At 37.9% G+C, this 17,475-nt stretch overlaps 1 protein-coding gene across 1 annotated transcript in view; it reads right to left on the bottom strand.

The window, feature by feature from the left end:
- Positions 1–17,475, bottom strand: part of Pyroxd1 (pyridine nucleotide-disulfide oxidoreductase domain 1) — a 34,856-nt gene that overhangs the window by 2,525 nt on the left and 14,856 nt on the right. The window contains exons 2-8 of the mRNA XM_068391136.1: positions 14,272–14,472; positions 13,547–13,769; positions 9,995–10,149; positions 3,967–4,144; positions 3,166–3,276; positions 2,906–3,036; positions 619–829 (exon numbers count right to left, since the gene is read on the bottom strand). Of these exons, the coding sequence (XP_068247237.1) occupies positions 619–829; positions 2,906–3,036; positions 3,166–3,276; positions 3,967–4,144; positions 9,995–10,149; positions 13,547–13,769; positions 14,272–14,472 (1,210 nt within the window). The remainder of the gene's footprint in view (positions 1–618; positions 830–2,905; positions 3,037–3,165; positions 3,277–3,966; positions 4,145–9,994; positions 10,150–13,546; positions 13,770–14,271; positions 14,473–17,475) is intronic.

Raw genomic sequence — 17,475 nt, 5'->3', positions numbered from 1 at the left:
ATCTCTGCTTGATGGACAATCTCCCTTCATGCACACCTACAGTATCTACGATGGTCTATCCTAGTTATACAGTTGGACTTAAATCCTTCCAAGCATTTAGAGCGAGTTAGAATGAAAAGGTAAGTGTGAATGACAAATAGAAAAGCAGTCACAAACACTAGCACATGGAAAGAAAAACTAGTCTCCATGATTTTGTCATTAGGTAATAATCATATAAATAGCATTCAGACATGGTAGAGTAAAAAACCAAAGTACTAAATGGTGATGGAATAACAATTACCCGGTACTTGTAATGTGTAACATACTGACGCAAACACATATTTTGGGATTAACAACAAATACAGGACTAACTTGTGTAGAACTAGCAGAAAAACTTGAATTTGCAAAAGAGAAAAAAATCAGCGTGACTGTATCCATGATGTGTTTTGCATTAAGATTAAGTACCTGGAACCCATGAATTGAAGGGTGAGCATGCACTGTCTAAACAATTAACAGCCAAACAATATTCTTTTTGTTGTTATTTGTGAAGACCACAAATTATGCAAGTAAATGACAGATTTAAAATCACTTAGAAAGTAAATACTAAACCCAAACTACAAAACTTTGTAAAAACATTACCTTCTGAATATCGTAGCAGAACCTCGTACTTGCTCTCCAATCCTTGGCCATTATAGAGCCCTAAAAGAATGACTTTCTTCCCAAAAAACTTGGTTGCATGACAAAAGAGCTCAAAACAGAAATCCATGTACATTTCCTCCCCAGATACTGATGACCACATACACTTTGCCGCATAAGAGCCCATCTGCCGTGCTTGAGTCCATAAACGCATCTGAAATAAATGCAGTAGTCTATCATATTCAGAATTAACTAATGATTGGCCTAAAGTATGGCTTTGATCAAATGTCACCCTTGCCAAGGTCATGATAATCAGCCTAAAAATATGTACTGTATTACATATGAAAAACAAATATATATACAAATTTTTTTTGGAAACATTAAGAAAACCCAGTAATAAAGAGCCAACGATCTAGTAAATTCCCTAGAAACCTGATAAATCCTCACACAATGCTATCATTATCAGTCCTATAAGTACATTACTGCATATCTTGATTGTGGGAACCGCCTATGAATTAAATTTATTACAAAATCATTATACGATTCGCTAATAGAACAGTAGTAAAACAGTAACACGAAAAGGCTATATGCTTGATGCTTTTTGTTCTTGATTCTCTACCATAGTCTAAGATAAACAATAAGAACGATTCAGGCTAACTTCCAACATATTATGATGGACTCCTGAACACGAAGTATATACAGTACATATTACAGAAAAAGTACAGTAAAAAAAAATTTAAAGCAAATTAAAGTGAACAAATAACCAACGTTTGATTAGTAAAATAAGAAAGTTCATACTGTACAGTAGTTAGTTTTATTTTCTGGTAAATTACTCGGGTAAGCTGTTTATAGTATTTGGCATTGTTAAAGATTCTATCACAGTATAAGGGCAGGAACATTTTAAGTGACCGCGTCAAAACTACAATAATACCGCAAATTCAATGCATTACTCTGATTGTTTATCTTAGCATAACTGATTTATGATCTGCCTCATGATTATACATTCCTGAATCTTTTCAAATTTTAGATTTTATATTCTAGGGAGAGGAAACAAAGCCAGAACCGGTTAACAAGCATATAATCCCTAACTGATTAATGGTTAGTCAGAATAGTACCCTTTGAGCTCAGAGACAAGTTAGCTTTAAGGATCGGAAGGGAATGCGCTATACTGTATTCCTGCACCATCTACTCTGTGCAAGCCTTCGAGGGTAGCTATGTTAACTGGCTTGGGTTTGAGGAAGGTCCTGGCCTTTATCAATACCTAACAATGACCTCCGGCAACTTTTTCTTACAGAAGGGGTTAGGCCCTGCTCCACTCTCTTGCCCTTCCCAGTCTCAGTCCATGGATGGTGTTAGGAGGAAGAGGGTCGGTAACAAGAGGTAGAATAAGTCTGGATTTTTTTGCTAGAAGTCTAGTACGATCTTCTCAAGACCTCTCCTGTTGGTTCTTCTTGATTTGTTGCAGGGATGGAGAAAGATTTCATACTACTCTCAGCCAAACTGGTACTTGTCAGGCTGTGTTCAGTTGGAATTTTCGCTCTATACATAACCTCCAGAGAGGAAGACATTGCTTTTGGTGACTTAAGAAGTTGTAGTGCATGCAGGCCTTCAGTCATTCTGATAGGGGATCTTTCATTCCTTGTGTGTTCATACAAGTGCCAACCCGAATCTTTATGCTTTGGAGAGTTAGAATGATCTCCTTGGAGTCTTTCCAGGATGAAATTGAAACTACTCCACACTCTTCTTACAATCTTGAGGATTGTGGCCGAGAAAAGCCTGATCTTACACTAAAGCAAAGGACGTAATACTGATAAATGATATACGAATAGGAATTATTCCTTGTACAGTACTCATATCAGCAAACTAAGAAAGGCAACACACCTATTCTTGATTAGTAGGAACCTCTAAACCACACATGGTAGCAATGAAAAACTGTTGGCAAGGGAAAGGGCTCTCTATTTCTCCCTCCTTTACTAACTCCTCATCTACTGACACAAACGCGGTAGTGTAGGAATAGTCGCCTTTGCCCATAGATTTATTGCTCCTGAACTTATACTTTTTATTTTTATATGGACTTGTTCCATTTCATTGTCCAAGTCTTCAACTTCATAGTGCTCTATTTTCATATATTTCAGAACAAGCCATTAGGGTTAAATCTTATGAAAATCTGGATATTTAATTCCGCAGCAGTGCTAAATAACTTTGTAATTATAATAATAATAAAAACTGCCAACTCTCTAAGCTTAATCCTAAGGTTTTAAATAATACTTTGTAAGGGATAGAAACCGACCTGAAACCAATGTGGTGAGAGTTCCCAGTTTGGCGTGCAAACGTCTCCTGCAGCATAGACATCTTTTTCTGTCGTCTGCATTTTATCGTCAACAAGAAAACCCCCCTCCGGAGACAAACTAAAATTATTTCCTGGTAAAACGACAGTAAGAGTACAGTACTTGAGAAAGTGTAAACTTCAGGATATCAGTTTTGAGACATTCTTGATATAAGCAATTTTAAATCTTTCAAAGTAAAAAATCTTTCAACTCTATACTATACCTGCTAAAAAGTCCTTAGAATTGGGTACAACACCTGTCGCAGACACAATGAAATTACAGCCATAAACCTTTCCATTTGTGAGCTCTACATACACAGGCCACTCAGTTGATCCTTCAAAGAGATAAATATTTCCAATTTGAGATGGTTTTCTTCAACATTAAGACCCATCAATTAATTTTTGAAATTTTAGAATAAATTCTTAAAAACACAATTTTTTCTTTTTTGATGAGAAATCAAGGAACATAAAAAGAATTTATTCGACCCTAAACATCACTTATATACAGTACAATTAACATTCAATGTCATCTTCAATACAATAAAAAATAAGCTTATTGAGAGTTATGATTTTAAGTGATCAGTCTATACATAGGAAATGTTTTATTCTTTCTTTCTACTTTGTCTCTCCAGTACTGTTCTCCTGTCTGATCTTCAGCTGCTGACTCTCATTTTAATTTATTGCATAGAAACTTGTGGTCATTGAAATTCATTACTCCTAGATCTGGAAATTATTTTATGGCACTATTCTTCAGTTAGTTCTTTATGCATATTGCATAACATTTTTCATAATTCAGATCATCCTTTGCATTCAGATCTTCCCAGACAGTACTATCCTCTTGTACAAAGTATATATATGAGAGAGAGAGAGAGAGAGAGAGAGAGAGAGAGAGAGAGAGAGAGAGAGAGAGAGAGAGAGAGAGAGAGAGAGATAGAGAGAGAAATGTGGCACAGTACAACTATAATTAACTAAATGCTTCATGGAAGTAATAAAAAATAACAAGAGATCAATTATGACTAACAAACCTTCCTCAAATTTAGTCGAGGTGACCGTTTTCCCAAGTTTCTTCACTTCCTCCGGAGACAAGATACAAGCTACTTCTACTTCTTTTTCCAGTATAACTCTATGAAAGTTGTCACCTTTCAATTCCAACTTTTCATGCCAGTCTGGACCCAAGGCTCCACCCATGACTGGAATATCACCCTGTTAATAAAAGCAACACATAAGTGGAATCATTAAGTTATAATAGGGTGTACAGGAGTTTTCTAAGACTAACTGATAAACATGACAATTGAAATTGAACATTCTCACTACAATCTGAATATTTCACAGCATAAAATACTATTTAAAATGGCATAGAAACTGCAGGAACTGTGAGTAAATCAGAGTTTATGGGGAATGAAGAACAGTGGAATCTGGCAATCTAGGTACGAGATTGTAAATGATTTACCGGATATTGGGTTCAGACTCCTGTTTGAAATCATGAGGTCTTAATGGGTTTAGGGGTATTTTGCAACACTTTTCAGTTGTTTAACAACTCCTGAAGTGGACCCAAATCACATAAAATACTCATAACATCAAGCATTCAGGAATCAATTAGAGAAATCAGTGAATTACAAGAAGAACATCATAGCCTTAGGAAAGCAATCAATAAAAGATATTTAAAAAAAAGTAAAGAACTTACAAGAGACTACCTGAAAAGATTAAGAAGAAGGATCTATTAGCCACAAGAGATGATGTAGCAAAATTAATCCGCAAGTTCAGTACAACCTACTTTACTGAACTATGCTTTAAATAAACCAGGAACTGAATATGCTAACATAATTATCTCTTCGAAAGGCGATATCAAAGTCAGTGAATACAACTTTCACGAAACATTAATATCACTATGATTAAACCTGACCAATGGAATACTGGTGTGTGGGAAATTTAGATTTTAAACAATCCTAAGTTATATGGTTGCATTAGGTGCTACAACAGTAGCACCTAATGCAAAAAACACCACCTGAACCTTCCAATGTCATTGCTCACCAGCATAACTTTATCTAGGTCAACCTTGAAGGACAGAGCCCTTGAAGAAGAGGGGGCAATGGAATAGGGAGTCATGTGAAGCAGTTCACTGCAGCCTGCATGTGACTCCTTGGAAGCTACCTCCAAATTAATTTGTTTTGAGAATCGAGATGCTAAAGCCTGGTTAGCCCACTAGTTGACCAACTGCTGCACCAAGGTTACTGCCTCCGTACCAAATAGCAAGAGTCCTGTACTTATCAAAAGACTCACTGTTTTATAAATTTATCAACCCTGTGAAGTATGTCACTGTGCCTGACCACTGGTCAAGCCATAAGACAATTTGGAAAGTGGCCATGGCATTAGATTTCATGGCTTGCAACTCTCAGGTCAAGGACATCCTTCCTTGATTCTCTCTTAAGAGTAACCCCCCCCCCCCCCACCCCCGCCAGTGCACACCCTTAGGGGTCAACCCGAAAAAGTGATGACACAGCACACCATAGCATGTAGAACCTCGTCCATAAGAGTGCTGGAAGAAGAAAATTGTTTGACCGACTAGAAGCAAGAGTTCTTAGATCCACAGATCTGATTGTCAACTTGATCCAGAGTAAAAATAGCAAGGTCTAAAGAGGGCATCAACACTCATGGGGCACCAAAGTGCCAACCAATGGCTGAAGTCCTAACTGAAGGTGCCGCACAGGCTGCCTCACATAGATCACTGTACTCACATGTTTGTGCAAGGACATCAACAAAGGTAAACTCCAACTTAGGGTTCTCTGCTTCAGAGTATTTACCTCTGTGGTTCAGTTACTAGTTGGAAAAGCAGGATGCTATAAGCCAAGGGGCTCCAACAGGAAAAATAGCCCAGTGAGGAAAGGAAACAAGGAAAAATAAAACTATTTTAAGAACAGTAACATTTAAATAAATATTTCCTATATAAACTATGAAAGCTTTAACAAAACAAGAGAAAGATAAATGAGATAGAATAGTGTACTCAGAGTACCCTCAAGCAATAGAATTAACCCAAAACAGTAGACGACCATGGTACAAAGGCTATGGCACAACCCAAGGCCTCGAGAACAATGGTTTGAGTTTTGAGTGTCCTTCTCCAAGAAGAGCTGTTTACCATAGCTAAAGACTCTCTTCTACCTTTACCAAGAGGAAAGTAGCAACTGAACAATTACATTGCAGTAGTTAACCTCTTGGGTGAAGAATTGTTTGGTAATCTCAGTGTTGTCAGGTGTATGAGGACAGAGGAGAATCTGTAAAGAATAGGCCAGACTATTCGGTGAATGTGTAGGCAAAGGGAAAGTGAACTGTAACCAGAGAGAAGGATCCAATGTAGTACTGTCTGGCCAGTCAAAGGACTCCATAACTCTCTAGCAGTAGTATCTCAACAGGTGGCTGGTGCCCTGGCCAACCTACTACCTTCTATATCAAAAGCAGTTTCTGTTTGTTTTGTGTTTAGCAGGTAGAGCCTTATTTTTTTTTATCTATTCAAAATACTTCAGGGATTGTGCAAATTTCCCACATCTACTATACTACACCTTCACACTAAACCTGGACAAAGATTCCCACCTACTGTACAAAAACTTTGCAAATAACTTGGATCTGAGTTATAAGTATATTTCTCAAGAGAAGGGCTTACAAGCTGTGTACATCCAAGAGTATGGGTGCAATCTTCTCGTTTGTTCACTACTGAACCTTTTCGTCAGTTACTAGAAAAGCTTTTCTCTTATAAGATTGCCATTATAGAGCACAAGTACAGTATTCTTACAATGTAAAGGTTGACAAAACAGTGTCTACTTCCACAGTCTAGCCCAGATCCAACCAACATTCCCACTTACTAGCCAGAATCCACTAACCTTCTTACTAATCAGACACTATGTTTGTTCCTTCTAATGTTTTGCCAACCACTAACTCTTCTGATTCTGTATCAGATACCGATAAACGCTTTTACCACCGATATGCAAAATTAAAAAACTTATCAATTAATACCTATTAATAGATGTAAAATTGAATTAGAATGTGATAACCATTAAATTCAAGTTTCAAAACTACAAACAAAGCAGTACAAGTAAGAGAACTTTGCAGAAAACCTTTTGCCAATATAATTAAAGATAAAATGTAACTAGAGGGGCACTCCGTAGAGAGCATGCCTTTGCCATGCCAAGCAGTTTCATTTTCCTCAACTTCACTGCTTATTTTTACTCTGATGTATTGTCTTCAAAATCTAATGGATTTGTCCACCACGTTTCGTTGACATTGGTTTATTAGTTTTTGTGTAATGTTGTTCACAAACAAATAATACACTAAGAATACTTGCCATTTACTTAACATTGTAATTATTTTCAAAGTACTACTATGTACTTATACATTGATGTACCTTATCCAAAATGTTACATATTCCTCCTTGGGTCATACCCAACAATACTACCAAGTTTGGTCAAAATCAGAACAGCAGTTTTTGTGTAAATTTGCTAACAAACAGACAGGGGTGAATACATACCCTTCACAGCAATAATATACAAACAGACAGGCGTGAATACATACCCTTCACAGCAATAATATAATAGAATAGAATATTTCATTAAATCCATCAATTTAAATTGTGACAAAAAGGCAATCCTGAACAAGATAAAGTCAAAGGATGAATTATGCAAATTATTTGGTAAACATATTATTATTATTATTATTAATTGCTAAGCTACAACCCTAGTTGGAAAAGCAGGATGCTATAAGCCCAGAGGCCCCAACAGGGAAAATAGCTCAGTGAGGAAAGGAAAAAAGGAAAGCAAAATATTTCAGGAAGAGTAACAATATCAAAATAAATATATCCTATATAAACTATAAAAACTTTAACAAAACAATAGGAAAAAAAACAAGAAAGAAGAGTGTGCTCGAGTGTACCCTCAAGCAAGAGAACTCTAAACCAAGGCAGTGGAAGACCATGGTACAGAGGTTATGGCACTACCCAAGACTAGAGAACAATGGTTTGATTTTGGAGTGTCCTTCTCCTAGAAGAGCTGTTTACCATAGCTAAAGAGTCTCTTCTACCCTTACCATGAGGAAAGTGGCCACTGAACAATTACAGTGCAGTAGCCCCTTGGGTGAAGAAGAATTGTTTGGTTATGTCAGTGTTGTCAGGTGTATGAGGACAGAGGAGAATATGTAATGAATAGACCAGACTATTCAGTGTGTGTGTAGGCAAAGGGAAAATGAACCGTAACCAGAGAGAAGGATCCAATGCAGTACTGCCTGGCCAGTCAAAAGACCCCATAACTCTAGCGGTAGTATCTCAACGGGTGGTTGGTGCCTTGGCCAACCTACTACCTATATCAATTAGGAAACTATTATCCGCCAAGGGCTTCTGTTTATGTTCAGCTTTAGTTAATCAGTTCTGGCCTGGATAAGGTTAGACCATGAGAGAACTGTGTGGACAAGCCTAGCCTCCTAGCGGGTTGAGGGCAAGCTTTAAAGCTAAGGCGAGATGACTAGACAAGAGGAACATAGTTCTGGTACAGTCAGGTTATGGCCTAACTAGGAAGGGGAAGGGGCAGAGAAACACCCAAGGGTGGACTCTAAGGTAGTAGAGAGATTTTAACCAGGGGAGGAAAGAAGCTCTTCTACCTAGGCCAGGAAAGATAGCCTACAAGTAGGCACACTAACAGGCACAAGGAAAGGAGAAGGAGGGGTGGTGATGGGAGGCTGAGAAAATGGTGAGGCAGCATGGCAGGAAGGCCTAACAGCAACATGGAACAACAATAGTGTCCCAGAGGGGTTGCCGTAATAGGGCACAGAGGAAAAGTCCTCACAACCAGGCATAGCCTACCAAAGACTAAGAGAGAAGCCTAATGATGGTTAAGGCGACACAAGGAAGTCTACTAGTCAGCATCAGAACTAGGGTAAGATGTTCTAATGGGTAAACATAAGTAGACACAGGGAACAGGATCCTGAGACGTGTGCTGCCTCGCCAAACATTCAGGCTAAGTGGAAAGTGACAAGCAGTCACCCTAGGGTAACTGAGAACACTATCCAACTCCCAAAAGGACCTTCAAGACCGCAGCTCCCCGCCATGACGAATCGACAGCATGGGAGTATAGACTGCCTCACCCAACCCGTAAGGTTTGGTGAAAGAAGGGAGTGGTGCTCTAGTGAACATTTACCAGATATGGCCACTATCTAGGGTAGGCTAGCCTAAACCAAAGATGATAAAAAACACAAAAGAATCACCAAGGAGGGATGGGGGGATACCATATACATACAGTACCACACTTTGGAATAATAAAATAACATATTCCTAAAGTAAATGACTAAACAAAATTCCAGTGTGTTTGACATGATAAATGGCGCCGAAAGCCTGCCGGCTTTGGAAAAATAAAAGCATGTAACATAAAAAAAAACTGGGTGGAGATGTGAAATTCTCCCACACACGAAAGGGTGGATACTCAACTTAGTCGATGAGGAAGTTGAAGCATCCATGATGAAAAACACTCAAAAAGCTAAGAAAACTAGCAGAAACTCTACAAGCAAACAGCAAAGATAGCGCAGCGAAAAGGAATGGTTCAACAGGAAACGTGTTAGTTGTAGCACATTGAGATCGGGAGTTGTAACGGCTCACATGCCTATGTCCTTCCCTCTACCTTTATCCTTCGAAACAAGGTTAACTCTATTTGGGGATGGATAGCCATGGCTTGTTATTAACACGTCCCTGATTTATACAAGAGATCTCTCGAGATATTCGCTCAAGATGTCAGAACTCTGTTAATACCTCTAAGGTAAAATTTCTCTGGTATATCACTCGCAGAAATATCCCAAGTAGAAGCTGCCAATGAGGAACTTCCATCAGGACGACATGGCTCAAAAATAGATTTTTCTTATGTCGAAATCCGTTTTCTTTTCTACAGACAACCCTCTTCATTATACAGTACATTGTATTCATAAAGCACGACATACTCGAGTAACATGACATTACTTTAATTTATACATGATGAACAAACTAAGCATTCATAAAATACAAATAATCATACACTGCATATTACTTACATTTGCTTTATCTATTGTGTACTTTAGTCTCTTAAGAGGAACAGCTTTTTTAACTTTTTCTCTGCACAACTCTGGGCGGAAGAACTCTGCGGCTCCAGGGTCAATGAAGTTAGCAGTCATGTACTTATCCTTGATAGCCCAAATCACCTCAATACCTGTAAAATAAAGTACAGTATTGCCCGTTATACTTATTACAAATGTATTAAGTAACTTTTTGAGACCTAATTTTTATTTATTTAAGTGCAACATGCTAGGTCACTCATTCATTAATACATTATTATTATCATTATTACTTGCTAAGCTACAACCCTAGTTGGATAAGCAGGACGATATAAACCCAAGGGCTCCAACAATGAAAGTAGCCCAGCGAGGAAAAGAAAAGGAAATTAGGGAGCATCTCGTACATCTCAGTACTGTAATTCACAGTACAGTTCAGTGTTAGTTAATATACATAAATATATATTAATGCTTGTGTAAGTATAAAAAAAATGACAAAAATAAACATTGATATGGATCTCATTAAAGATACAAAATCCAGCCACAGTTAGTTAACACCACAACAGGAAACATTGAATCCAGGAATATACAGTGTACCTATTTGTAATGTTTTACTTTTGAATAAGCTATACAATATTTGCAATGCAAATTTTTCATTTTTAGAGAGAAGGGGTCATATTTCCAACATGATTATCAGGGTAGGGATAGTTGGATGAAATTATGCGGGGGTTGTTAATATATAAAAAAATAATGATGAATAATTCACTATGAAAACCTAAAAACTTAATTCCTGAAATAGTTACTTGCTAACACTATCAAACAATGATTAGTAGTGAATACATAAAAGTACATTTATTTTACGATATACTGTATGTCTATTCATAATGCTTTTCATCTGTATTAAATAGAAAAACTTAATTCTTTTGGCAAGGCCATTTTCATTTTTTTCTATGTGGTTGTGGTGGCCTATGCGGTAACGTCCCTGACTGGTGGACGCCAGACCGGGATTCGAGTCCCGCTCAAACTCGTTAGTTCCTTTATCGCTGCTACCTCACCATCCTTGAGAGCTAAGGATGGGGGTTTGAGGGAGCCTATACAGTGAACCCTCGCTACTTCGCAGTTCGACCATCGCGGATTCACCACTTCGCGGATTTTTTCCATAACCCATATATATACAGTAATATATATATATATATGTATGCATGTATTTATGTATATATGTAGGTATGTATATGTGTATACATATAAATATATATATATATATATATATATATATATATATATATATATATATACACACACACACACACACACACACACATATATATATATATATATATATATATATATATATATATATATATATATATATATATATCTATATATCTAAAGTAGGAAGATGTGATGTAGTTCTAAGGGAAAAGTATGGGAAATATGTCTGGGTAATAAGCAAAGCTCTACCTCCAGTTTGTTTCTACATTATGATCAGAGATAAATGTAAACAAAACATTGGTTGCCATTTTTTATCGTGCTTTTTAGCATGTTTAGGAAATGCATGATATAAAATCACCTTTAATATTTGTGCCTGTTTTAGTTTAGGGTACTGTAGTACATGCATTAAGTGTTCTGTACATTAAAGGGTAGTTTGTTAACAGTACTACGTACAAGGGAAGGTTTTAAAAGTCTGAATATACATGTTGAATAAATAGGTAAATATGGTGTCACTACTTCGCGGATTTTCACCTATCGCGGCCGCGACTGGAACCTATCTACCGCGATAAACGAGGGTTCACTGTAGGTCTATCTGCCGAGTCATCCGCAACCATTGCCAGGCTCTCCTTGGTCCTAGCTTAGGTGTAGACGGGGCTTGGGCGCTGATCATATGTATATATGGTCAGTCTTTAGGACATTGTCCTGCTTAATAGGGCAGTGTCACTGTCCCTTGCCTTTGCCAATCATGACTGGCCTTAACACCTTTTAAATAGCTGTGCATGTTCTAGGGCAAAGGGCAAGCCAAATGATGAAATATAAACAATGAAATGACTGGATAAAAAATAGAAATATTCCCTATCTTTATTATTACTGGCCAAGTTACAACCCTATGTATGAAATATGCTAGTACCAGTAACGTTAAAATTGATTAGTCTCAAACTATCAAAAGAAACTGAAGTCAACCTGTTCAAGAAAAAGGGAATTTGTAACTATTTTGAACTTTTAGAGTTCTACCGATTTAACTGCCACATTGGGAGGATCATTCTCCAATCTGGTCACTGCTGGAATAAAACTTCTATAATACCGTATAGTACTGTATAGAGTCTTATTATGGCAAGACTTATAAAGTTAACTGCATACCTAGTACTAAGTACAGGATGGTTCAGTGTGGGAAATCTCATGGCTAAGGATGGTCAGAATTATGAAATATTTTAAGCAATTTACGCAAAGAACTAATTGAATAACTGTGCCTGAGATTACTAACCAGACCAGGGATAATGGATTTAATAGACCGCAAATTTTTGTCCAACAAATATAAAGTTGTCAGCAGCTGATGATCAGATAGATAAACAATACTGCACTATACTCGAAACATGGTAGAATGAAAGAATTAAAAAATTTAATCAGGAAATTATCACTTGAAATCTTAAACTGTCAAATATGCCATATTTTTGCAATTGAAAAAACACTGGATACATTTCTAAAAAGTAAATTTGCAATCAAGAAACACATCTAGAATTTAAAATGAGTTTTATATAGTTAAAGAGACATTGCCAATGCAAAGATCTGGATGTTGTGGAGCCACTGTCTTTGACCAACTTACAATCACACCTTGAGTTTTGTTAGGGTTCAACTTCATTCCCCAAAATTTGCCGACATGCACTAATTTTAGCTATATTGTATCTCTATTAAGTGATTCAGAACCTTAGCTAGTTGTTTATCTTAAGATACTGTACTATGTACATTATATATTTGCACAACGTGCTGAATATATGAAGAAATCATCTATTTGAGAAAAAAAAAATTCAAGGGTTGCACTACATATGAGCATATATAGGCATAACAAAAGGATATTTTCAGTAATTATCCTACCATACAACAAGGATATTTTCAGTTACTATCCCATCATAATGTATTTTTGAGTAAAAGCATAACTGTAACACGAGGTACCTCATCTTTTCCCTAATGAGAAATAACCTCTTAATAATAGCAATTTCATAATCAGTTTCTAAAAAAAATGCACACTTTTGAGAAAAATAATGTATCAGTCACTGAATCCATAGTTAATTGGGTGCCTTTTATAGGTCTATAAAGTAGCCAAATCCACCCGACTTACTTATTCCCTTCTACCAAGCATAAACACATACAGTAAAGTTACCAAATGGAAATTAAAGTCTTTTCATTTTCCCAATTCTGCCACTCTGTCAACCTTTCTTCTCTTTTACAAAATTATTTAAAAGTTTTACACTTTTTAAACCAATAAATGCTTAGTTATTCTTTTAATACAATTTCCTATAGTCAGCATTTTTTTCCCTACATAAATTTCTTATACAGTTCACTAACCTGTTACCTCATAGACCATTTCTGTAGCAATTCCTCCATTTCCAACAATAACGATACGTTTTGCATCAGCCATTCTTGCCTGAAATTGGCCGACAGATTCTGTATCACGAATCCACAGCACATACGGGCTGCTTCCTGCTACTGGTATGACCTTTGGGTGTGCCCCTGAACATATGCATAACTTCTCATACTTGAATTTTTTGCCACTGGTTGTATGGATTACCTAGAGAAAAATAGGTAACACTTATTAAAGTACTGCACTACACATCAAACGTCAGTATTATAGTCTAAGTATTACTGTACCTTTTTAAGAAAAATGACAAATTCATAGATAATTTGTATTTTTCCCTAATACAAACCTGTAGTTATTTATACATGGATATATCTTTTGGAAAAAGCTGGAAGGTAGCCAATTAGACTTTTGATGCGAGGTGGCAACCCTACCCATAACTTGGGTAGGGGGTGGCTAGTGGTACCAGCCACCTGTATATAACTTACGGAGTGATGAACTATTCACTTTTTCTTTTTGGCTTGTAGAGAGCGGACGTCTCCTCTCTCTCCTCCTCAAGGTTCCCATAGATATTGAAGCGTTCTTCTTCCAGAAAAACTACGACTACCTCTTTAAGAAAAACAGACTATCTAATACCCAACTTCTGTATTCAAAGCACCTGAAAGTTTTTATTATGTATCTATTTAAGTAAATTACTACATAGTATATTATCTACCTTATTTTTGGCATCAAGTTGAAGGACTGCATCACGTTTGACCGTGACCGACGGACACCGACTGACTAACTCATCAGGGGGCTGTTCTTCAACATCAAATGCATCTAGAGTTTTAGTGAGGGGCAAGACATTCGTTACAGCTTTGATGAGATAAGAAGCCGTCAACAAGAGAGTTTGAGCTTCGGGGTCTAAAATGTACAGCTGCAATAAAAAAGATAAAAGACAATAAAATTATTTTTTCAAAAGCAATAAGACTTGCTCTTAATTAATACAATACTTTTTTCAAGACCATGTAAATTTTTTCTCCTAATCTTTCAAAATATAGTTTTAAAATCTACCTAGAATACTACTGTTCAAAAGGAAACCAACCTACTGTATTTGCATAAGAAAAAGAAAATTACTATACGGGGATGAAGCATGTTGGAAAATGGGCAAACACTGTAACATTGAGAATTCACCACAAAGTTGCAATTATGTTATTTGAATAACATGATATTTTAATTATAAAATAAATTTTTGAATATACTTACCCGGTGAATATATAATAGCTGCAACTCTGCGGCTCGACAGAAAACACACTCAAAAAACTCGCGAGCGATCGCTATGAAGGTTGCGGGTGTGCCCACCAGCGCCAACTGTCGGCCAGATACCACTGTTGCATGTAAACAAACCCTTCAATTCTTCTCGTCCCGCTGCGTCTCTATTGGGGAGGAAGGGAGGGTTATTTAATTTATATATTCACCGGGTAAGTATATTCAAAAATGATATTTTAATTATAAAATAATTTTTTGAATATACTTACCCGGTGAATATATAATTGCTGCAACTCTGTTGCTCGACAGACAAAAAACAGTAAAAACTCGCCAGCGATCGCTATACAGGTTGCGGGTGTGCCCACCAGCGCCAACTGTCGGCCAGATACCATACTCGATGTAAACAAAGACTTAATTTCTTCTCATCCCACTGCGTCTCTATTGGGGAGGAAGGGAGGGTCGTTTAATTTATATATTCACCGGGTAAGTATATTCAAAAATTTATTTTATAATTAAAATATCATTTTTAAATATTTAACTTAGCCGGTGAATATATAATAGCTGATTCACACCCAGGGAGGTGGGTAGAGACCAGTTAAATATGTTTACATCGTACAAGCTAAGAGTTTTTATTTCATTTTGGAAGTTATCAATATAACAAAAACAAAATAAATAGGTACCTGGTAAGGAAGTCGACTTAGACGATTACTCTGCCTTGTAAGTACGTCTTCCTTACGGAGCCTCGCGATCCTCTTAGGATGCTGACAGACCCCTAGGAGCTGAAGTATCAAGGGCTGCAACCCATACAACAGGACCTCATCAAACCCCTAATCTGGGCGCTCTCAAGAAATGACTTTGACCACCCGCCAAATCAACCAGGATGCGAAAGGCTTCTTAGCCTTCCGGACAACCCATAAAAAACAACATTAAAAAACATTTCAAGAGACAGATTAAATGGATATGGAATTAGGGAATTGTAGTGGTTGAGCCCTCACCCACTACTGCACTCGCTGCTACGAATGGTCCCAGTGTGTAGCAGTTCTCGTAAAGAGACTGGACATCTTTCAAGTAAAAAGACGCGAACACTGACTTGCTTCTCCAATAGGTTGCGTCCATTATACTTTGCAGAGATCTATTTTGCTCAAAGGCCACGGAAGTTGCTACAGCTCTAACTTCGTGCGTCTTAACCTTAAGCAAAGATCGGTCTTCCTCACTCAGATGTGAATGAGCTTCTCGTATTAACAATCTGATAAAGTACGACAAAGCATTCTTTGACATAGGCAAGGATGGTTTCTTAACTGAACACCATAAAGCTTCAGATTGGCCTCGTAATGACTTAGTACGATCTAAATAGAACTTAAGAGCTCTAACAGGGCATAAGACTCTTTCTAGTTCATTGCCTACGATCTCCGATAAGCTGGGAATATCGAAAGATTTAGGCCAAGGCCGAGAAGGTAGTTCATTTTTGGCTAGAAAACCAAGTTGCAGCGAACAAGTAGCTTTTTCCGACGAAAATCCGATGTTCTTGCTGAAGGCATGAATCTCACTGACTCTTTTAGCCGAGGCTAAGCATACCAGGAAAAGAGTCTTAAGAGTGAGATCTTTCAGGGAGGCTGACTGTAAAGGCTCAAACCTGTCTGACATGAGGAATCTTAGTACCACGTCTAAATTCCACCCAGGAGTAGCCAAACGACGCTCCTTAGTGGTCTCAAAAGACTTAAGGAGGTCTTGCAGATCTTTATTGTTGGAAAGATCTAAGCCTCTATGCCGGAAGACCGATGCCAACATGCTTCTGTAGCCTTTGATAGTGGGAGCTGAAAGGGATCGTCCTTTTCTCAGGTATAAGAGAAAATCAGCTATTTGGGCTACAGAGGTACTGGTCGAGGATACAGAAACTGACTTGCACCAGTCTCGGAAGACTTCCCACTTCGATTGGTAGACTCTAATGGTATACGCTCTCCTTGCTCTAGCAATCGCACTGGCTGCCTCCTTCGAAAAGCCTCTAGCTCTCGAGAGTCTTTCGATAGTCTGAAGGCAGTCAGACGAAGAGCGTGGAGGCTTTGGTGTACCTTCTTTACGTGTGGCTGACGTAGAAGGTCTACTCTTAGAGGAAGACTTCTGGGAACGTCTACTAACCATCGAAGTACCTCAGTGAACCATTCTCTCGCGGGCCAGAGGGGAGCAACTAACGTCAACCTTGTCCCTTCGTGAGAGGCGAACTTCTGCAGTACCTTGTTGACAATCTTGAACGGTGGGAATGCGTAGAGATCTAGATGTGACCAATCTAGGAGAAAGGCATCTATATGTATTGCTGCTGGGTCCGGGACTGGAGAGCAATAGATTGGAAGCCTCTTGGTCAGCGAGGTTGCAAAGAGATCTATGGTTGGTTGACCCCAAGTGGCCCAAAGTCTCTTGCACACATCCTTGTGGAGGGTCCATTCGGTTGGAATTACTTGCCCTTTCCGACTGAGACAATCTGCTATGACGTTCAAGTCGCCCTGGATGAACCTCGTCACTAGGGAGATGTCTCGACCTTTTGACCAGATGAGCAGGTCCCTTGCGATCTCGTACAACGTCAGTGAGTGGGTACCTCCTTGTTTGGAGATGTACGCCAAGGCCGTGGTGTTGTCCGAGTTTACTTCCACCACTTTGCCTCGAAGGAGATACTCGA

The sequence above is a fragment of the Palaemon carinicauda genome, chromosome 17 (genome assembly GCF_036898095.1).
Source record: "Palaemon carinicauda isolate YSFRI2023 chromosome 17, ASM3689809v2, whole genome shotgun sequence".
In the NCBI taxonomy this organism is placed as follows: domain Eukaryota; kingdom Metazoa; phylum Arthropoda; class Malacostraca; order Decapoda; family Palaemonidae; genus Palaemon; species Palaemon carinicauda.
This window is presented reverse-complemented; position numbering and strand designations above follow the sequence as displayed.